We start from the raw sequence: 22,837 nt of genomic DNA, 5'->3' as shown, positions 1-22,837 counted from the left end.
ATATAATATCAGACCCCTCCGGTGATGGACAGAAACTAGGTATATTTACTTGTGTACTGCACTTAACTACAATTATAATGTACTGGTACTTTACATGAGTCATTTTCATCTGCTGCTACTTTATACTTCCACTTCATTACATTTCAGGGGGAACTATTGTACTTTCTACTCCACTACATTTATTTATTGTTAAAGATTAAACCAGTGATTTCCAGCCAATCAACTCACTTAAAGGAAAGTGGGTTAATGGCAAAACTGATTAAAAATGTATATTAAAGTGCAAAATTTAATAATGGCATAAATGAAACAACATCGGGTGCAACTGTCCTTGAGGTCACTGCACATTAAAGTTAAAACAATTAAGGTATGCTTGTCATGACATTGGATGTCACCACTATGAAGACCAGGCGGGGAGGACAGGTGTCGTGCCAAAAAGTAATCGTCTGCCAGAATCTGATTTGTGGCCGCGGGAGCGCGCACAGCAGCCCGTTGAGCGGTAGCGCTATAAAACGTCTAATTTCCTTTTGATTAAACGGTCATAATATGCATATACAAACAATTATCACACATTATCACAACTGTGGCCAAAAGAAGTGTAGTTTGTAGCGAAATAAGGCATGGCAATTACGTGATAGACATGTCTCTACAGTATGTTTGATTTATGGGTGTGTTTTCAATAAAGAAATGATCACTTTTGCAATGATCCTCGTGACTCTGCATTGTTTTTTATCTGATCTGGGCCCTACGTAGTATTTGCTTCCCATGTTTGGATGTGTTTTGTATATCTAATATTATTGTTTATGCCTACTATTAAAATAACAAACAGTTTTCACCTGCCAAAAATTGATTGTAGGCCACATACAGTTACTGAATGGTTATTTCTGCCTAAATATGTCTTGATCTCATTCATAAGCTTCATAATATAAACACTAGAGCTCACAGGACAGTTTGGAACTCTTTTAAAGGACCATTACAACACAAAATAAGGCATTTTCACCTGCCAAAAATTGATTGTAGGCCACATACAGTTACTGAATGGTTATTTCTGCCTAAATAGGACTTGATCTCATTCATAAGCTTCATAATATAAAGATCTGAGCTCACAGGACAGCTTGGAATTCTTTTAAAGGACCATTACAACACAAAATGCGCTTTTCCACCTGCCAAAAATTGATTACGGCCATTAATTTGATACTGAAAAGTGTTTTCTTGCTCAAAATTACTTCCTATTACTCAACAGAGCAATATTTAGCTCATTATAGATTAACCTGTACTCTGTACCCTCTGGAAATGGTGTAAAGGGCCAATGCTACGCATAAAATGCATTTTTTTACTTGCCAAAAATTGATTCCCGCTCCAGATCTGATACTGAAAGGGTTTTTCTGCCACGATATGTCTTCATACAACTCTTCAGAGTTATATTTACCTGATTATACCTTAACCAGTACTCTGTACCCTTTGGAAATCTTGTAAAGGGCCAATGCATGGCATAAATAGCATTTTTTTACTTGCCAAAAATTGATCCCTGCCCTTAATTTGATTCTGAAAGAGTTTTTCTGCCTCAAAATGACTTCATATCACTTACCACAGTAATATGAAGTCATTTTGAGGCAGAAAAACCCTTTCAGTATCAAATTAAGAGCTGGAATCAATTTTTGGCAAGTGAAAATCTGCATTTTATGTGTTGCACTGGCAATTCACTCAGTTTTCAAGAGGTAAAGGGTACTGTTTATGGTATTATCTTCTAAATATTGCTCTGTTGAGTAATAGGAAGTAATTTTGAGCAAGAAAACACTTTTCAGTATCAAATTAATGGCCGTAATCAATTTTTGGCAGGTGAAAATGCACATTTTGTGTTGTAATGGTCCTTTAAAAGAGTTCCAAACTGTCCTGTGAGCTTTAGTGTTTATATTATGAAGCTCAAGAATGAGATCAAGTCCTATTTAGGCAGAAATAACCATTCAGTAAATGCATTTGGCCTCCAATCAATTTTTGGCAGGTGAAAACTGTTTGTTATTTTAATAGTAGGCATAAACAATAATATTAGATATACAAAACACATCCAAACATGGAAAGCAAATACTACGTAGGGCCCAGATCAGATAAAAAACAATGCAGAGTCACGAGGATCATTGCAAAAGTGATCATTTCTTTATTGAAAACACACCCATAAATCAAACATACTGTAGAGACATGTCTATCACGTAATTGCCATGCCTTATTTCGCTACAAACTACACTTCTTTTGGCCACAGTTGTGATAATGTGTGATAATTGTTTGTATATGCATATTATGACCGTTTAATCAAAAGGAAATTAGACGTTTTATAGCGCTACCGCTCAACGGGCTGCTGTGCGCGCTCCCGCGGCCACAAATCAGATTCTGGCAGACGATCACTTTTTGGCACGACACCTGTCCTCTGAAATGATGCCAACGCCGAAGTAACTTAAAACTGCATTCTATCAAAAGGCCACCAGGGGGCGACCGTTTTGCTGTCAAAAGGACTTCCGTCTCTATACAAGTCAATGGAGAATTCACCATCTTCTCATTTGATTTCTAACCTCAGTAAACGTTTTCAAAATGTGTTTATGGTCTCAATCGCTAGTTTTAAGCCTTCTTCAATGCAGTATGATGTTCATTTGTGAAATTTTGGCCTCCCTGATTATATATGTGACGATAAAGCAGGGTATGCATTAGGGCGTGGCTACGTCGTGATTGACAGGTTGATTGGTTCACAGGTTCAGGAGGGCGCCTCATGCTCCTCCTGATGCCCATATAAGTAGAATCCGTGGGTTTTTTACCCGGCATGCACCGGAAATTTTTCGAGATGGCGCTGCTCAGATCCGATACTATTGGCCTCCGAGCAGCAGTCCACAAACCAATGGGTGACGTCACGGATGTTACGTCCATTTTATATACAGTCTATGGTTGATTATTATATTTCATCTTTTGTTACTGCTGAGTGTTTCAACATTAATCCATTCATTCAGCAAGTTTATTCTATACAAACATAAAATAAGTAGAAACACATTTAACTAACTTGAAGCAGGGTGAAGCAGCAGATCAGTGGTATATCAGTGTTGTTTTCACTTCAATAAAAAAAAAGCTTTTACTGAAAAGGATGAGAAGAAGAAAACTGAATAATCAGAGTCTGTGCTTAACTTCTATATTTCCTCCCTGTTTGTTCTTTGGTCAAGTTGCTGCTCAGTTAAGTTTGAAAACCACAAAGAAATGTAGAGCATGAAGGGTGGGAAACCACTGAAAGCTGCTAAAATAAAATAGGTGTCAATAAGTTTTCACAGGGAGGGGAAAGTGTTAAAGTTGTAACAGCCACAACAGTCCAGCTCTGCAGTACAGAGTGCAGAAATTACAAAACTGATTAAAAACATCAGGACAAGATAAAAATTCTCAGTGCATTGCTGTACCATCAGAGAACTATGAATACATTCATATGCATGTATAGAAATATATGATTCTTACAATCTATGGAGGGAGGGAGGACAAACCATATCAGCCAGGCCCCACCCCCACCGCTCATGACGCGGACACAGCAGAACATCTTAATATAATATTATTACTTCATTTAATAGCTATATTTTACACAGGTATAAACAGAAGTGAGGAAATGTTGTATACTTTAAAAGTTATTCATCATATTGCTTCACACATACATCAAACCTAAATGTCCTACAATGTAAATGTAGATATACAGTACCTGACACAGAGAGAAGGAAGACAACAAATCCACTCGCTGCTGCTGTTAAACTCATAGCTGCTCGTCTCATCTCTCTGTGAGGCTTCAGAGACAATAAAATACACCAAATAATGTAAACAACATGTAATAGTCATATCAGTAAACTGTTCTACTTACAGCAGAGAAGGGCGTTGACTGTTAAGATGCTCGTCCTCTGTGATCTGTGAGCAGAAGTCAGATGTCAGGCTTAAATTAAATTAGCACATTTACTTCCTCTTTCTCCTCACTATGAATATGCTGAGGGGCCAAGTGAGAGTATAAGCGTACATGACAACCAAGTTTTCCTGTTCTCTAGAGACCTCATGTGATCTTTGTAGAAAGAATAAGAGATCAGTGTTGTGGCCTTTTAGCAATTTAAAGAGAGAAAAGAAATAATGACACTTTTTGTGGACAGTTCGGTGTCTAAAGAAAACATGTGACTTATGTGTGACATTTGGTCTGATGCATCTCCTCACACTTCTAGTGCACGTTGAGACACTGAATACACCACCATGAGTTCAAAGAGATGTAGTGCATCAATACGGGAAGTAAGAAGTTACATGCTGAGCAAAGGGTTTATTGTAAGCATTAAGAAACAAATAAGTACATCAAAAATGATAGAGATCTATGTGTCAATCAGATCATAAAATGTTTTACATCTACAGTTGTAAACTCACTCATTCACAATCACTCTGACTGTAACACAGAGCACATCAGAAATCAGTTCTTCTGCTGTGTAAAGATGCACCGATGCTCTCTTTGACTTGTGAACAACAACGTAGTTTAAATGAAAAAAGGAAAAAAAGACTGATTATTGAGAGCATTGACAAAAAAATATTCTCCTGGTTCTATCAAGTAGATTGTGAACTGAGATGTCTTTTATATAAACAGGGGAAACATTAAAAACAACATACCTAGCTTTGGAAATAAACACCCAAAATCTCACAATTTAGGAGGAAAGTGAGAACATGGTTTGTTTTTTCTTGATCAGGTGAACTGAGCCTTTAAAGCAGACAGTGGAGGGAGACCTCAGTGATGAAGCCTGAATCTGCAACACTGAAGCTTCACCACTAGAGGGCAGTAAAACATCAGAGATACTGAATCACAACCCTGAGACAACATTTTACCATCCATCACTGATCGTTTACACACATTTAAATTTACTTTCAGTACTTTTCACTCTTCATGATTGAGTTGCATTTTATTTTTACCCTTAATATTAAATTCATTAATAATTACAGTTACAGGTTCAGTTTCAGAAGCATTGATTGTTCACATTGGTGACATTTTTGTACAGTAGTTGAACAAACTCTCACAGTCGAGGTGTCTAAGTATGAAAATGATTCAGTCAATGATCTACAGCTGTCACTAACAAATATGGACAAATATAAACAAACAAATACAGACTGTGTCTGTGCACCTTAAATTTAGCAACATCCCAAATCATAATAAACTATTACACTGTGACAAGGTTCATCCTAAAATAGAGGGAAAGTGAGAAATAAATCAGCACAAAAGAACAGATTTAAAGAAAAGATCCACATTTTATTTGTCTTCATAGCTGGTAAATACATTCAGATAGTCACTGTTCGAGTCTCTGTGTTATTTTGCCTGTGTTCATTCACGCTGGGTTTATTTGTCAGTTTCTTCTGAGTTGGCAGAATAAAGCTAATATTATTCAGTTCAAGCCTGAGCCTGCAGTGTCTGCATTTGGGTCCACCTGCTCCGCAATCCCTGACACATTGATCGTAAAATTTGGATGATAATCTTCAATTTAGCAACATCCCAAATCATAATAAACTATTAGAGTGTGACAAGTTTCATCATAACATACAGCGAAAGTGAGAAATGTATAAAATGTTATTCGTCTTCATATCTGGTAAATACATTCAGATCCTGAAAAATAAACATAAAAATTATTTAAAACTAAAACTTTCTGCACACTGTCGCCCTCTGCAGCAGTGAGAGGGAACTGAAATCATGTTTCCAACTACAGAGATGTTGTGGAAGTAATATGTTTACACTTGACATTAAATGCATTAATAATTAAAGTTAGAGGTTCAGTTTCAAAAGCATTGATTGTTCACATTGGTGACCTTGTTGTACAGTAGTTGAACAAACTCTCACAGTCGAGGTGTCTAAGTATGAAAATCATTCAGTCAGTGATCTACAGCTGTCACTAACAAATATGGACTGTTATACTGAAAAGGCTTCATACTCAGTAAACTGCCACATATTCTGCTTCACTGACCCCAAAGAGTATAAATAAACTGAAAATACAATAAACAGCTAAAATAACAATAAGGGTCGTCTTCAATACAAACTGTGTCTGTGCATCTTCATTTTAGCAACATCCCAAATTATAATAACAAGTTTCCTCATAAACTAAAAAGGAAGTGAGAGATAAATCAGCACAAAAGAACAGATTTAAAGAAAAGATTAATATTTTTTTGTTTTAATATCTGGTTAATACATTCAAATCCTGAAAAATAAACATTAAAACTATTTCAAGCTGAAACTTTCTGCACAGTCACCCTCTACATCAGTGAGAGGGAACTGAACTGTGTTCCGGTCCTCTGCAATGATGCCAACGCAAAAGTAACTTAAAACTGCATTCTATCAAAAGGCCACCAGGGGGCGACCGTTTTGGTGTCAAAAGGACTTCCGTCTCTATACAAGTCAATGGAGAATTCACCAACTTCTCACTTGATTTCTAACCTCAGTAAACGTTTTCAAAATGTGTTTATGGTCTCAATCGCTAGTTTAAAGCCTTCTTCAATGCAGTATGATGTTCATTTGTGAAATTTTGGCCTCACTGATTTTATGACTGACTGACTGTTTATTGTATATCAGCCACTGCAATACCTGGATAATGTGACATTCAGCAAAGTGTGATAGAACTGAGATTATGTTTGATGTGTGAAAATATACAGTAAACTGCACAAGAAGCCAAACAGGATTCATCAAAAGTGATTAATTACAATATGTACACATTTAAAATAACAGTTTGCATTGCGGCTCTAATCCTAAATATCTGTAATATAACTAAAATAAGCTTGCATTAGTTCAGTTGAGTCACACACACCACCTGATATTCAACTGATCTAAACAATCAATCATGTTTGACACGTCGACATGATTCAGTTCAAGCTGCCATCAGCACATTCTTCTCAAAGCTTCTGCTACATGCTGTTACTGACTGTCTGTGCTGCTCACTTCTACCTGCTGCTGCTGCTGCTGAAGACTCAGGTGAATCCAGCCTCTGGTTCAACTGCATCAGAACAAAATCACATGACTGGATTTTACAGTGACGACCTGCAGGTCTGAGACGTTCTCATATACAGGACAAGAGTCCAACTGATGGGGAGAGAATGCTAATGTCTAATGCTTCAGACTAAATTCTGTGGTGATCTATAAGAGCTAAAACTTTACTGGTTTCTACTCAGCAAGTTGTTCTTTAAAATATATTTATTTTATGGTTTCATGTTGATAATAAAATGTGTCCTTTTGCATGTATACAGCAAGTAATCATATCTATATTTGAATGTAATTTCTGTCAATAAGGTTTCTCTCTCTCACCTCTATAGTCTCTACAGGTTCATTCAGGTCAGTGGTGGAGCTCAGAGTTTTCTTCTTCCTGGATTGAATCCAACAAAAAACAAGAAATAATCAACCAAACAAAATTAATGATTTAAAATCTATGTTTGTGTTTTGATAAGAAAGAAAATATTTATTGTCTGTAATATTATTTTACCTCATCCACAGAATCAAGAGAAGCAGAAGAATCAGCAACAGGACCACCAGAATGAACCTGAAGATGTTCATTATAAATACTGATTTCTCTAAAAATTGAGACCAACAGAAAGAAGATAGACCTCTTCAATAAGTTCTGACATCTTGTGCTGTATACAGGTGTGTGAAATTCAATGAGTATAACTTACCTTTAACAACATTTTCAGCAGGTGGACTCACTGACACAGAGGGAAGCAAAAAAAGTGAATTAAATGAAAACAAAATGAATTATTAAATGAGACAATAAGATTGACATATGGTATAAAAGCTGCTCTGAACTACAGCAGCAGACTGAATGTGAAACAGGCAGAACTGAAGAAAGAAGACTTGATCAGACAAATCTATTGAATATTTTTTAACAATGTTGAGGAGATTAACAGGTGTATGTTGATTTTTTAATAAATGGTTTGACTCACATTTAAGATTCATGAAGATGTATTCAGATGTCCTCTTCCCCAGCTGGTTCTCAGCTGTACAGTAATATTCTCCAGAGTCAGAGGACTGGATGGAGCTGAAGACAAGCTGTGGTTCTTTACTGAGAGGTTGAAGGTCTGGATTTACATTCTTCATGTACCAGGTGTATTTAGCTGCTGGGTTAGCATCACTGCTACAGGTCAGAGTCACTGAACTGCCCTCAATGATTTCAGCAGGGGGGCTCACTGACACAGAGGGAAGCTTTGGAGCATCTGGAGGAGAAAACATAGTTGGTCAACAGTGGAATAACTGACACAATGTAAGAAGCAAATGTTTGACACAAAGTGAGGAGTGAAAGTTGATTCCCTCGTTGCTGCTCATATTAAAATCAACTGTCTGTTACCTTGGATACATTTTGACATTGTGTTAGTGACATAGTTAGGTAAACTCACACACTGAAGGAGAGCGGTAATCCTCATGTCCTTTCAAAGCACAGGAGATGTTGTCACCAGGATTAAACTGCCCTGAATAAAGAGAAGTTTCCTCCTTCATCATTTTCCGTCCGTTCTTGAACCAGACGTAAGAAATACGACCTGCTGGACTGCAGCTGCTGAGACATTTCAGCTCTGCCTCCACATGAGACTGATGGACCGTTATTGTGGTCACCTGCACCTGGAGAGCTGCATATGTGAGGAAGGACCCAAAATGTCATTTGTTACCACTAAAATACACAAACATACAGTCACAATAACCTTTGTAGTTCTGCTGGGTGAAATAATTTGGGATCATCCAATCAAAATTGTAAATAGGAGAAAGTACTCAATATAATCAAATTAATTTTATGTGAAAGTCTTCAACAATAACAGATTGTGTTCATCAGTACCTGTGACAGTCAGAGTTGTTCCAGGTAAACTACTCCTCCATTCAAACCAATATGTTTTGAGTTTGAAGTGATACTGGGCTGAATCGCTCTCTCTCAGGTCAGAGATTCTCAGAGTGGAGCGTCCTCTCTCTGTTTTAAGGACCTGAACACGACCTGCATACTGGGAGTCTTTACTAAGGTCCTCAGGCTGTGAGGGATTCTTCCACTGATGACTACGATCAGGACTGAACCAGAATGATGATGTGATAGTTCTATAACTGCTGTATGTGCAGGAAATGTCCACTGATGAGCCTCTGGAGGCACAGATGCTTCTTTCAGTGTAAATCAATCTGTTGCAGGATGGACCATGGACACCTGAGATAATAATACATTTTATTTACAAATAATCCTTTTCAGAACATAAGTTAAAGGATCTTAAGAAACAACACATTAAAAGCCCACGTTAACACATGACATTCATTTCACATTAAAATCAGGTCTGAAAAGGTTAATATTGATCAGTGTAAGTAACATAAACACTGTTTTCCAGTAGGACACAGACATCAATAGTTTTTTCAAATGTAAGCTTTAAATGATTTAAGTAGAATAAACAATATTTCATTCACTTTCATTGTATTGAAATAGCAGCACACAAGGTTTAAAATCAGGGCATATGAAACTGTAACTATTGTATTATTACAACAAGATAAAGTCAGAAAATATGTTAGTTTACATACATTTCGCAATCAGCACAGACAGTTGTAAGATATCAGAATGCAACATTTCAAGTTTTTATGGGGCTGTGGTTTGGTTTTGATCCACTTTTATTTCTGAATTTAATGTACATACAATATAGTACAATAGGTTAAAGTTATGTTAGTGGGAGACTGTGATTTATACTCACACACTGGAGGAGCAGGATGATGCTCAAATCCTTGTACAGCACAGGAAGAGCTGTCTGTTGGATAAAAGTACTCTTCATAAGTAGAAGATGTTTGATCCTGAATTTTCTGTGCATTCTTGTACCAGATGAAGGAAGAACGATCAGGTAGACGACAGCTGCTGTTACACTTCAGCTCTGCCCAGGTATGGTACTGATGGACTGTTGATCTAATCACCTGCACTTGTAGATTTGGCTCTGCGAGCAAAAAAAGAGACAAAACATTTGTACATCACAAATAACGAAAACAATACTCATATGAGTGACCAACTAAACTGGTGGATCATTTAACAAAAACCTAGAATAAATTTGTACACAAAATGATGAAAATCATGAATTCGCCATCATTTCTAATCAGCTTGTTTAAATGTACTGTGACATTTCAAATATAGTAACCATTTGAAACCAAGATCTTCCAAATGTTACCTGTGACAGTGAGAGTTGTTCCAGGTGAACCAGTATATTTCCCTCCTGGTTGGTTTGTTATGAACATGAACTTGTACTCAGCTGAGTCTCTCTCTTTCAGGTCTGTGATTCTCAGATTGCAGTCGTTCTTATAACATTGATACTGCACACGATCTGCGTACTCTGAGTCTGTTCTCAGATTCACAGGTTCATTATTACTCCCTTTAGTAAACCAGAATATTTCATCAACTGCAGTATCAACATTATTTATCCTGGATGGGTATCTGTAGGTGCAGTGTATGTAAACTGTTGATCCTTTTATAGCACAGATCTTAGTAGAAGTGTAAGTCACTCCCCAGTCATTCTGACCCTGTACCACTGTAACACAGAGCACATCAGAAACCACAATCACATTTATAACAAGTTAAGAATCAGTGAATAAGACAAAGTGGATCATGGCACCAATATGATTTTATCTTCAGTTGTTGTCATTCAAAGCTCCTCATTGTGCATCAATCTAACTAGAACTGAACTGGAATACAGTATTTTATCAGTTGATTATCATATTTTATCATTTGTTACTGCTGAGTGTTTTAACATTAGTCCATTCATTCTGCAAGTTTATACTTAACAAATATAAAATAAGTAGAAACACATTTAACTAACTTGAAGCAGGGTGAAGCAGCAGATCAGTGGTATATCAGTGTTGTTTTCGCTTCATTCAAATTCAGACTTTTTCTGTGTCATTCTTTTCTCCCATGCTTCAATACATTCTTGTTCCTTCACTGCATATTCAGACTGTACCATGATCAAATTCAAAGTATGTATAAATATCTTTGTTTGTTTGTTTGTTCTTTGGTCAAGTTGCTGCTGAATTAAGTTTAAAAAACCACAAAGAAATGTAGAGCATGAAGGGTGGGAAACCACTGAAAGCTGCTAAAATAAAATAGGTGTCAATACGTTTTCACAGAGACAGGAAACGGTTAAAGTTGTAACAGCCACAACATTCAGCTCTGCAGTACAGAGTGCAGAAATTACAAAACTGATTAAAAACATTAGGACAAGATAAAAATTCTCTGTGCATTGCTGTACCATCAGAGAACTATGAATATATTCATATGCATGTATAGAAATATATGATTCTTACAATCTATGGAGGGAGGCTGGACAAACCATATCAGCCAGGCCCCACCCCCACCACTCATGACGCAGACACAGCAGAACATCTTAATATAATATTATTACTTCATTTAATAGCTATATTTTACACAGGTATAAACAGAAGTGAAGAAGTGTTGTATACTTTAAAAGTTATTCATCATACTGCTTCACACATACATCAAACCTAAATGTCCTACAATGTAAATATAGATATACAGTACCTGACACAGAGAGAAGGAAGACAACAAATCCACTCGCTGCTGCTGTTAAACTCATAGCTGCTCGTCTCATCTCTCTGTGAGGCTTCAGAGACAATAAAATACATCAAATAATGTACACAACATGTAATAGTCATATCAGTAAACTGTTGTACTTACAGCAGAGAAGGACATTGTCTGTTAAGGTGCTCCTCCTCTGTGAGAGAGAAGTCAGATGTCAGGCTTAACTTAAATGAGTACATTTCCTTCCTCTCTCTCATTATTATGAATATGCATGAGGAGCCAAGTGACAGTATAGGTGGATGTGACAACCAAGTTTTCGTCTTTTCTAAGACTTAATATAATATATGTTGGGGAGAACAACAGACCAGTGTTCTGGCCCTTTAGTAATTTAATGAGAAAAAAATGTGTGCACACTTCATGTAACATATGTGGGACATTTGATGCATCTCCTCACACAGTGCATGCTGAGACACTGAATACACCACCATGAGTTCAAAGAGATGTACTGAATCAGCATGGTAGTAAGAAGTTACACATTGAACACTGTTTGTTGTAAGTATTAAGAAACAAATAAAAATTTAAGTACATCAAACAAAATGATAGAGAGATCTATGTGGAAATCTACGGTGCCCCCACGGGGACATGGAGGTCAAGAAAAAAAATCTGTACTTATCTCTCCCGACTTAGTTATCTCGGGATCCCGAGATAGCTAAGTCGGGATCCTGACTTAGTTAACTCAGGATCCCGAGATAAGTACAGATTTTTTCCCCCTGCTCTCCGTGTTCCCTCAGGTGCTCCGTAGTGACTTCAATCTTCCGGGTCAGTTTGGTATCATGAAAGAAAAGAACAACAATGGAGCAGTTCATAGAGTTTTATTTTGAATTTGGCCTCAAATATAAAGATATTAAAGGTAGTCTTCCAAATCCTCCTCCATGGTTCCACGTTGCCTCTTGAAGCTAAGTAATCCTGATGGCTGCTGAACTGATCCGGAAGTACAATGACCTCAAAAAGTTATCTCAGGATAACTTAGCCTCTTTTTTTCCCCACCTTGTTTTTTTCAGGTGCATGCTGGGAAAAATAAAAACACGGATTCTACTTATATGGGCATCAGGAGGAGCATGAGGCGCACTCCTGAACCTGTGAACCAATCAACATGTCAATCACGACGTAGCCACGCCCTAATGCATACCCTGCTTTATCGTCACATATAAAATCAGGGAGGCCAAAATGTCCCAAATGAACATCATACTGCATTGAAGAAGGCTTTAAACTAGCGATTGAGACCATAAACACATTTTGAAAACGTTTACTGAGGTTAGAAATCAAGTGAGAAGTTGGTGAATTCTCCATTGACTTGTATAGAGACGGAAGTCCTTTTGACACCATAACGGTCGCCTCCTGGTGGCCTTTTGATAGAATGCAGTTTTAAATTACTTCCGCGTTGGCCTCATTGCAGAGGACCAGAACTCCCCGCCTGGGGGCTCCGTATAAATCAGATCTCAAAATGTCCTCAAAAAAGGTAATCAGGCTGTGAGGGATTCTGCCACTGATGACTACGATCAGACTGAACCAGAATGATGATGTGATAGATTCATAACTGCTGTATGTGCAGGAAATGTCCACTGATGAGCCTCTGAAGGCACAGATGCTTCCGTCAGTGTAAATCACTCTGTTGCAGGATTTACATCAACACCTGAAAGATAAAATTAATTTAAAACAACACAGTTAGTCCTGTGTGTGTGTGTGTGTGTGTGTGTGTGTGTGTGTGCGTGCGTGCGTGCGTTCGTGCGTGCATGCGTGTGTGTGTGTGTGTGTGTGTGAAACTGCAGCCTCCAGTATTTCAGGAATCCATGCATTTTTCTACACAGAGGTTGTTTTCTTCTTGACAATGCTAGGGAATTCAAACCGACCAATCAAAACGAGGGACATGCAAATTAGTGTCGCTATACCCCGCCCACATCAGGCACTCGACCAATAGCCGAGGAGGTGGCGGCCTAACCCCTCAGCCATTGGTTGTTTGTCAGAGGTGGGCGGGTTCTGAAGGAGAACAGCGGAGGATTCAAACTGAACATGGCTGCGGGTAAAGATGTCGATGAAAACACACAAAATACAAGGTAAGAAGATGGATACTTTTTTTTAAAAAATGGCTATTTACTTTGACAGGGAGTTAGTGTTACTTACGGCTAAAGCTAAGTTTAAACTGGTAAAACGCTTGTTACGTTTGTAAAACTGAGTGGTTGACGTTACATCCGTGTTAGCTGTTCAACAATAACATTTCCGTCACCTTGGTGATATCGGGTTTAATTAGATGATTTGACTTCGTTTTTCTCCAGTTTAAATGTTTGTTTCAGTAGCGATAGTTAGTGGGGGATCCTTAACTTGCGTTTGTTAATGTTAAAGCTGCTTGTTGAGGCTTGTGTTGCCCTTTAGTTCGGGCTAATTCAGAGGTGACGGCGGTGTTTAGATCGGGATTGTCAAACATGAGGCCCGCGGGCCAGAACCTGCCCGCCGGGGAGTCCAATCCGGCCCACTTTCCTTCCTGTCTTCTTTTCCTTCCATCAGTTTCTAATATTCAGTTCAGTTTGTAAGACGTCCACTGGTTTCATCTTTAACTATGTGTTGTAAAATAAAAGCTTGTTATGTTATCCATCGTGTCAAATCTTCATCTGAAAGGTAACTACAGCTGTCAAATAAATGTAGTGGATTAGAAAGTACAATATTTGCCTCTTTAAACCCATGCTAACTATATAGGAGCAGTGAGGAGCCACAGTCATTGTTTTAGTGGTTAAAGCATTCATAGATCCATCATGCGGCACTTATCAACTTGTGTTTTGTTTGAGTTTGTCTCCCATACAAAAAAAGAGCTTGTTTATAATCTTCCTGTCTGCCCCCCCCCCCCCCCCCCCCCCCTTTAGAAGTACAGTGAGCAATATGGTGGTCAATCACGACGAATCTCCGGGGGCTTCACGAAGCAGCCGACCACCCGTCATCTTCAACCCAGACTTTTTTGTGGAGAAACTCCGCCATGAGAGCCCTGACGTATTTCTGGAGCTGGTGCTAAGTAACATCACTCGCCTTATTGATCTTCCCGGGACTGAGTTTTCCCAGCTCCTCGGCGAGGAGAGCCCCAAGACCCCAACAGGTGGAAACGGAGGCTTCTTTCGCTCTTTCAACTTCCTCAAACGCAAAGGTGAGAGGTCAACTTGATGAAATCTTTTTAGAAATCACACATTAACTGCATTTGGCAGACCTGTGAATAGTTGACGACATGTATAAAGTATTAAAACCCTTCAGTAGATTTTAATGTCATCACACACACACACTCATCTGTTACTGTCACCGTTACTTTCACAGATAAAGGTTTTGTGTTTGGGTCTCCGCTGACCGAGAGCTGCATCGCACAGATCTACCAGCTCATTGAGTACCTCAGCAAAAGTAAGTTGTCAAAATAAAACAAAGACATCCTTCCTTGACAATTGATTTTTGCATCCTCACCGCTCTGCCTCTCAGATGCTAGCAGCAGCAGCATATTCTTCCTGCAGCCCATTACCATTGATCAATATGGATAGCATTTTTTCTTCTCTTTTAACCCTTACATACCCATTTTTTTATATTTAAGAGTTGTTAAAACACAGCAGCATACACATTTCTTCTAGGTTGATTTTTCCTAATGTGACCAACAGTATACAATAATGGAAATAAATTGTTTATTTTTTTATTTTTGTGCAGCTGATACTCTTTTTTTTATAAATGCAAATGTATTTTTTCCCCATAAATAAATAGACCTTCACACTATGTTTGTTCTCTGACAACTTCATTATTAATGTGAATTGGTGTAGAAGCTAATAATAAATCAGAATATGAACGGTATGTGAGGGTTAATTAGTTATATCACTTGTTCTGATTGAGAGAAATAAAAAAAAAAGACACATTTCAAGAATGATTGAGCACACAAACAAATCTCATCTCATCCCCACCTGCTTATGCTCTGCTCAGATCTACATGTGGAGGGTCTTTTTCGGGTGCCGGGGAACAGTGTTCGGCAGCAGACCCTCAAGGAGCTCCTCAACAGTGGAGCGGACGTCGACCTGGAGTCTGGAGACTTCCACCCAAATGACGTGGCCACGCTGCTCAAAACTTTTCTGGGAGAGCTGCCCGAGCCCTTGCTCACACATAGACACTTCCACGCACACCTGAAGATCGCTGGTAGGGACTCGCTCTCTCTCTCTCTCTCAATCACACACACACACTTTTTAAATGCTACACTTCTGACTTTCTGGCACTTGAGAATTCTGTGATATTTTTATTCCAAGCTTTCCAAATAATGGCGTTTACAATGCTTCAAAAAATACTGACTTTCCAGGTTAAAACCGATAGATAATAAATGTATCTGTAGATTTCATTCTTTCACCCTCATCCTTTTCCCCAGACATGACTCTGTTTGATGAACACGGCAATAAGACCTCGATACCCAACAAGGAGCGACAAATCGAAGCCCTGCAGCTCCTCTTCCTGCTGTTACCTCAAGCCAACCGCTCGCTCCTCAAACTGTTGCTAGACCTGCTCTACCACACCGCCAAGCAGCAGGACAAGAACAAGATGTCCGCCTTCAACCTGGCCCTCATGTTTTCTCCGCATGTTCTCTGGCCTAGACACGTAAGATTTATACCGCGTGACAGAGGTTCAAAGACCAGAGGCTGCATGAATACAGCTTATATCATTAATCCTGATCATTTAGTTTATTTTAGGATTTGCCACAAACTGCACACACTCACACATTATACTTAAAGACAGTATGTGTAAAATAAGATAAGATGCCTTTATTGTCACTTTATTCATAATACAATGAAATTGCAAGTGCCCATCACAGTGGTATTTAAATACACTACTACATACATATGTTCAGCATCACAACCCATCATGAAACTATACAGCATAAAGAAAACAAAACAAAAACAAAAGCATGAAAAGTAAGAAATAAAGTGCTGTGTGTGCAAGTGTCAGATACAATATTGCACTAGTAATATAATGCACAAATATATGAATAGATTTGGATTTGGGTTGCAGAGTCACTGTGTGTGTTTATTGAGAGTCTGGATGGTTTTAGGAAAGAAACTGTTCAAGAGTCTGATGGTGCATGTTTTTATTGACCTGTACCGCCTCCCTGAAGGCAGAAGGTCAAAATAAAGGTGTGATATGAATATTTTCAGCCTCAGTGTGTACAGTTAACTAAGTGACTTGTGTTCTGTCCTGCTTCAGATGACAGCTGGTGACCTGAAAGACAATCTGAAGAAACTGAACAACAGCATGGCCTTCCTCATCAAACACTCACAGAAACTCTTCAGGGTGATTATTGACCACACACGCAATCAAACAATGAAACATTTATATAAGTTAACCTCAGTTAATAATCTAGCATGCAGGCCAAGTCTGGAAACACCCGAAGATTCAAGTTCATTATCAAAGGGGGCTCTACAAATTTAATATGCTAAAGGTTTTGTGTGTTTGTTGTTTAGGCTCCGGTCTACCTGCGGGAATACGCCAGAGTGCACTTCAGTGGGTCCAAGGCTCTGCAGACCAAGGTTAGTGGAAGGAGCTCACATTAGGTTAACACTTTTTCCTGCTTTAGAGCTCTAAATGGAATAATTAAGAATATAAAATAAACAATATTCAACATAAATGTACCACAACATGCTTATTTGCAAGAATAAATCAATCAATCAATCTTTATATAGCACCAAATCACAACGAAAGTCATCTGTTTACATATAGAGCAGGTCAAGATAATACTGTCATTTGTGATACTGTCACAGCCTAACTTGTCCCGTGCTCTGACAGGATGATCTGGAGCTGCTGCCGGTAAGCGGTTCTCCTGCCCCGCGGACGGTGTTGCCCCTGAAGAGGACGGCTGCTGTGGGCCCCGGCTCTCAGGAGCAGTGCCAGTCACCTTCTGGACAATACACAGAGGAGGCGCTGAAGGAGCTGTTCAGACACGTCAACCACAACATGCCGGACTCCGCCAAGAAGAAGAAGCTTGTCCGACAGGTTCGGATTAAGATCTCTTTGTTGTGGTTGAGCCCTGCTGCTTGAATTGAACACTTAAACCTACGAGATGAGCTCATTCTGCTGTCTGATGTCGTGAGTGCAAATGGCTTTATGTGTTAAATATAAAATATAATGGATGTCCTCTGTTTCCTACATGCAGTTAGTCAAGCAGACCACCTCAGGGACGCCTACCAGCGAGCACTGCCCTCCAGGTCCCAACAAGAAACACCCCCGTTCACGCTCCTTTGGTGGACTCATCAAGGTAAAGCAACAATATACACTCATTAGGGCTGGACGATATGATCACGATATCTATCCCGATATAGCAACAGATACAGTAGCTTCCCAACGTGCAGTGTGGTGAGTAATATGCATGTGTAGTTAAGCCCACAACTCATCTACAAGCCATTAAACTGACATTGTGTTGATGGTTTGTAGATGAGTTGTTTTAGGTGAGCAGCAGCGAATGTATTTGATGCTCAAGACAGTTTTTGAGTGTTTTTGCAAAGAGAGGGACATACTCGATAACGTCAGCTTGCACATCATTAAAACAATTAAGATATAATCGTATATTGCACACCCCTAACATATGTTTTGTGTTAGTATATGAGTATTTTGAAGTGTTTTTGCCATTATACAGTAGAAAGTTGACAAGAAATGATGGATTACATGCATTTCCCCAACTGGAGTTAAACTGGTGGGACCCATAGTAAGTGTCCACCAGGAAGCCTTAATTTTGTTAGTCAAGGTTTATTTATTCAGGAAGTTTCATGGAGATAATGGGTGGTGGCTCGGCCGTTAGCACTGTTGTCTCACAGCAAGGTCTTGGGTTCGATACCTAGATGGGGCCTTTCTGTTTGGACTCTGCATGTTCTCCCTGTGTTTGCATGGGTTTCCTCCGGGTGCTCCAGTTTCCTCCCATTGTCCAAAAAACATTCATGTTAGGTTAATTCTCCTGTCAGTGCCTGTGACCAAGCTACTGAAATAGATCTGGAGTTGGTTGGTCCCTACTCCTAGTACTTAAGATGGGTTAAATGCAGAAACTGAATTTCACTGTACAACTGTATGTGTGACAGTGATTGAGCTTCCCTTTATTCGGAAGAGAAGCCAGAGAACAAATTATATTGTTTATATTGTAGGATTTTACATTGATATTTTGACCCATTCCTCGCTAAACTGGCCTCTTCTTCAAATTGTTTTCCCTCATATTGTTCTGGTACCAGCGTAAAGCTCGTGGTGAGCAGCTGACAGCTGAGAGGCGAGGTAGGCACATCTCACCGGATACCGTCACCAGGACAGGAAGAAAATGTGGCAAAGAGAACGTCATCCAGCAGGTGAATAAAGCATCTAATGTATTTCATATATTTGCTGCACTCTGACCTCACGGCACACTTTTGTTGGCTTTTTTGTATTATCTCTGGTTTCATGTTACCGATAGTGGTTTTTATTATATACCATGTAATTAGCAGATGACTGACAATTTCTGTTTTTTTACCTTGATGTTAAAAATAATATGATTTTGTTTGCGTACAGGTGAACAGTCCATTGACCGGTCTCCTGTTGGGGAAGGCGGGGCTGGTAGTAAAAAACCCAGATTTCACTTTTAAAGAGAACAAAGCTCTGAAGGTTTCTGAGGTATGACACAGTTTACTGCCGTTCTTCGTCACGTAACACCAAAAATATCACTATCCAAACCTGCTCATACATTTAGAGGCACACACACACACAACAATTAGTTTTATTTGTACCATTCAATGTGAAAAAAAATCATTCTTTCCAAGCAAATCAGGACTTCAAGTTACATCCACAGTGTAGCTTTTGTTTTTATTGAACAGAGTTTTAGAAACTTGTATATAGACTTGAATATGGACATCAGTCATCACTTAATTTTTTATTTTGTTCAGTTTTCAAAGTACATGAAAAGGCTGTCACACATCGATATCAGTCCACTTGTAGTAATGAAACTTTATATTTTAAGGTTATTTATTCATTTATTCTTTTTCCTTAGACTTGCAGCATCACAGTTTTCCTTGCAGAGGACATAAACTCACATTGTGTGCATCTCTATAATTAGTTAAATTACATAAACATGGAAATCAAGTCAAATGGGAACATTTGGGTTTTCCTGTTTGGCCATTTTTTATCATTTTTTTGTATTTTTTGGATGATTAATATTCATATTTCTTTAATGGCATGATATTATGGATGAATATTTGTGCTGTTGGTGTTGTTATTTATGACTGCCTCTCTCTATCTATCCCTCCATCCATCTATCTCTCAGCAGGAGACTCCCTCCGTCCCCAGGAAGTATTTTTTTTCTCCTGTTTCCCAGCATATCTCGGCATAGAACCTGACACTTCCTCCTCCTCATCCTCCTCGTCTCCTGCAGGACTTGGGCAGTATTATTATTATTATTCCTCATTTTTATCATTGTCTTTTATCATCGTAGTAAGTCTACTGTTACATTTTTAACTGTGACTAATATACAGCTGCCTTAGCCTCAGCCAGACCAGCCAAACCAAAACCAGGATCTCTCTGCTGCCCTCTGCTGGACATTTAGCGGAAGTGTTTAAAAACTGGCACTAACAGTTAATTAAAATGCTCCACTGTAGCTTTGCTCTAAGGTTGCATCAATTTAAAGTTGCATGATAGCGTTGTGTAAAAGAAAACACACAAAAAAAATCACGTTATAATTTAATTCATAGTTTAAATAAATCCCTTATTTCTTTCACTTGTTCTCATCAGTGATTTTGCACGTTTTAATATTCAGATAATGGTTTTGTGAATGAAGACGGACAATATTAGCATGATTCACTAATGCAGTAGAATGGGAAAATATTGCATTATTATTTCAGCCACACTTGAATCGAACAGGCCTCACAGACACTGGCGTTTGTACAAATATGGGAATCTTTGGGATTAAATAATGTCTGCAGCAGCTGTTGGGAGCAATACAGAGTTTCATTTCTACTCTTTTAACTCTTTAAAATTCTTTGAAAGCTATTTTAATTATATTTTCAGACCATATGATGCACTTCTGATGGCTAGGTTTGTACAGTAGTTGCGAATCAACAGAATAGGACAGTATTTTGGGATTAACATGGACTGATTCAGGTCAGGCAAGACTATATTTTTAAAAAGCATTTTATGTATTTACCTCCATAAATTCAAAGGTTGACATATTTAAATAAAAATGAGAAGAATTCCTGCAAAAACCATCTGGCATCTAGTCTGCATGAGACGATCTGCTCAAAGATCATGTTTTAAAATATGTTAAATTATTCATGCATACTCATTTCTACTCATCATGTTGCACGGTGCTCTGTTTTGAACAAACACGGTCTAAACTTTGGGGGTATCACTTAAACTCTACCTCCTAATAAATAATAATCCAAACAGTGACCCGGGTCTGTGCTTTGGTTTGGTTGTGCTGGCTCTGATCTGCTTGTGCCAGTTTATCCCTTGAAACATATTTTATAAGCTACTGTTTCTGAATCTATGACCACTATCCGGCTGAGCTCACGATATACATGTTGTACAGTATGTGTGTGTGTGTGTGTGTGTGTGTGTTTGTATGTGTGTGTTTTTGTTGTTATTGGCAACGGTGACGTGGTGTTTTTGGTACGATATGTTAGTCACTTTGTTTAAACGTATGATAGCTTGGGTGAAGGTTTGTCGGTGCTCATCCTGAATCAGTGAGCGGTGAGTCAACTTTACTTCTTTTTAAATGTGAAGAATATTAAACCAACCTTTTACTATCCTCCCTTTCTTTAGCATTATGAAAACATCCATTTGGATCCATATTTGTGAATTTGTCAAATGTGAAATGTTCGATGATGAGCCCAAATACTTAACAGGATTTGATTTCTTTTTTTTTTCTTTTTTCTACAACTGGACAATTGAAGGGGTCATGTGTTTTTATATTTATGAAAGTGGTTGAGAGATTTTGTTAATGTTGATGGTTTAAAATGAAAGTCGAAGGAGAGCATTTCTGGCAATGAGCAGTAGTCTGTTACAGTCAGGTCCTCAGTTCTCACAATGGTGTGTTTATGTGTTGACCTCAATTAAAAGGGTTAGTCTTGGTGTCTGAGTGAACTTAACATGGTCCCACCTCAGACAGCATTAAGTCATTTAAAGAGGGGCCAGTAAATATCAACACATTTCTGATATTGTCCCAATCAAAACATCTAGAGAAGAGAGAAGAACACCAATTGCTGGACATTGTATGAATTCCCTTTTAACAATAGTATCAACCTCATATCGTGGTTTTAAATATTGCTTTAAAAACAATGTTTCTATTTAACGTGCAGACTATGAACTTTCTTCAAAATACCACAAGCTAGCTTTAAGAGTTGGACTGTGCATCACTGTCGTTCACACGGTCTTTATCTCTTCTAGCTTCGCTCTTTTTATGACCTGACTGAACTGACGTCTGCTCCACTTGTCGAGTAGGAAGTAACGATGCACCGGTAACAGTTTCCCAACGTTCAGCACTGAGAACTAAATCAGTGACTCAGCTCATCTCAAACAGTGTTGGATATTGACGTAGCCTGGTAATCAGATTGCTCAGAGTTCAGCTGTGAATCAACTCTTTAGTCGATACTTTAATTTATGATGCATAACATTTGGCTCATGGTATTTGAATCATTTCAGAAAGTCTTCAGGTCTTTTTTTTTGTAGAATGAGACCATCTTTGTTTCTCAGCTTCTTTTTGCTTCAGCCTGGATTTGGGAATCTGCTATCGGTGCATCATGTCTTGAAAGTGTTGTGGATGTTGAGTTGAAGGAGTTTTTTTGGAACGTGATATGATGAACATGACTGACGTGGACACCAAACAACCTTACCTCCTTTTAAAAAAAAAAAAAAAGTATATTCCTATTCTAATTGTCTAATCTTTCTTTTTTTAAATTATTCTCCTCCTCTCCCTGCATCTCTTTGTCATCTCCAGACGTCTACTGACAGTTTTACAGACAACATTTTGAGGGAGAGCTTGAATTGAATTCAGTTTTATTTATTGCTGGTTAGTTTACAACGGTGTCAACAACAAAACAAGCTAAATTTAAGGTACATTTATTTATTTTATTATACTTTTAAGCTCGCTTTTGTGACTCAAAGGAAAGCAGCGACTTGGTGTCTGAAGTGAAATGCTGTTTTTATCTTTGAAACACAAAAAGTGCAGCCCCTCCCCCCCCCTCCTCCCCCCATGCTGTTTTTAATAGTGCATGTCTGTTTCCTGTCACTTATATTCTCGTTACATGTGAAAT

The 22,837-nt window shown here is 38.4% G+C and overlaps 1 protein-coding gene across 1 annotated transcript; it reads left to right on the top strand.

Moving 5' to 3' along the window:
* Positions 1–13,598: 13,598 nt before the first annotated feature.
* On the top strand, positions 13,599–19,963 carry arhgap19 (Rho GTPase activating protein 19). Its single transcript, XM_062436845.1, has 12 exons — positions 13,599–13,642; positions 14,456–14,718; positions 14,883–14,963; positions 15,525–15,734; positions 15,958–16,184; positions 16,788–16,874; positions 17,045–17,110; positions 17,367–17,573; positions 17,734–17,835; positions 18,797–18,907; positions 19,107–19,208; positions 19,858–19,963. The coding sequence occupies exons 1-12, from the start codon at positions 13,599–13,601 to the stop codon at positions 19,918–19,920; spliced, it is 1,563 nt and encodes a 520-aa protein (XP_062292829.1). The 3' UTR covers positions 19,921–19,963.
* Positions 19,964–22,837: the final 2,874 nt, after the last annotated feature.

This window comes from Scomber scombrus, chromosome 2, assembly GCF_963691925.1.
Source record: "Scomber scombrus chromosome 2, fScoSco1.1, whole genome shotgun sequence".
Lineage (NCBI taxonomy): Eukaryota > Metazoa > Chordata > Actinopteri > Scombriformes > Scombridae > Scomber > Scomber scombrus.
Note: the sequence above shows the minus strand (reverse complement) of the source record. Positions and strands in the feature narration are given on the sequence as shown.

What these genes read in the sequence shown, in the direction of transcription:
- arhgap19 (XM_062436845.1), top strand. Translation starts at nt 13,599, where the DNA reads ATGGCTGCGGGTAAAGATGTCGATGAAAACACACAAAATACAAG. An exon ending in CGCACACCTGAAGATCGCTG is followed by an intron (nt 15,735 to 15,957) that starts GTAGGGACTCGC and finishes CCTTTTCCCCAG; the next exon opens with ACATGACTCTGTTTGATGAA. An exon ending in CCTTTGGTGGACTCATCAAG is followed by an intron (nt 17,836 to 18,796) that starts GTAAAGCAACAA and finishes TTCTGGTACCAG; the next exon opens with CGTAAAGCTCGTGGTGAGCA.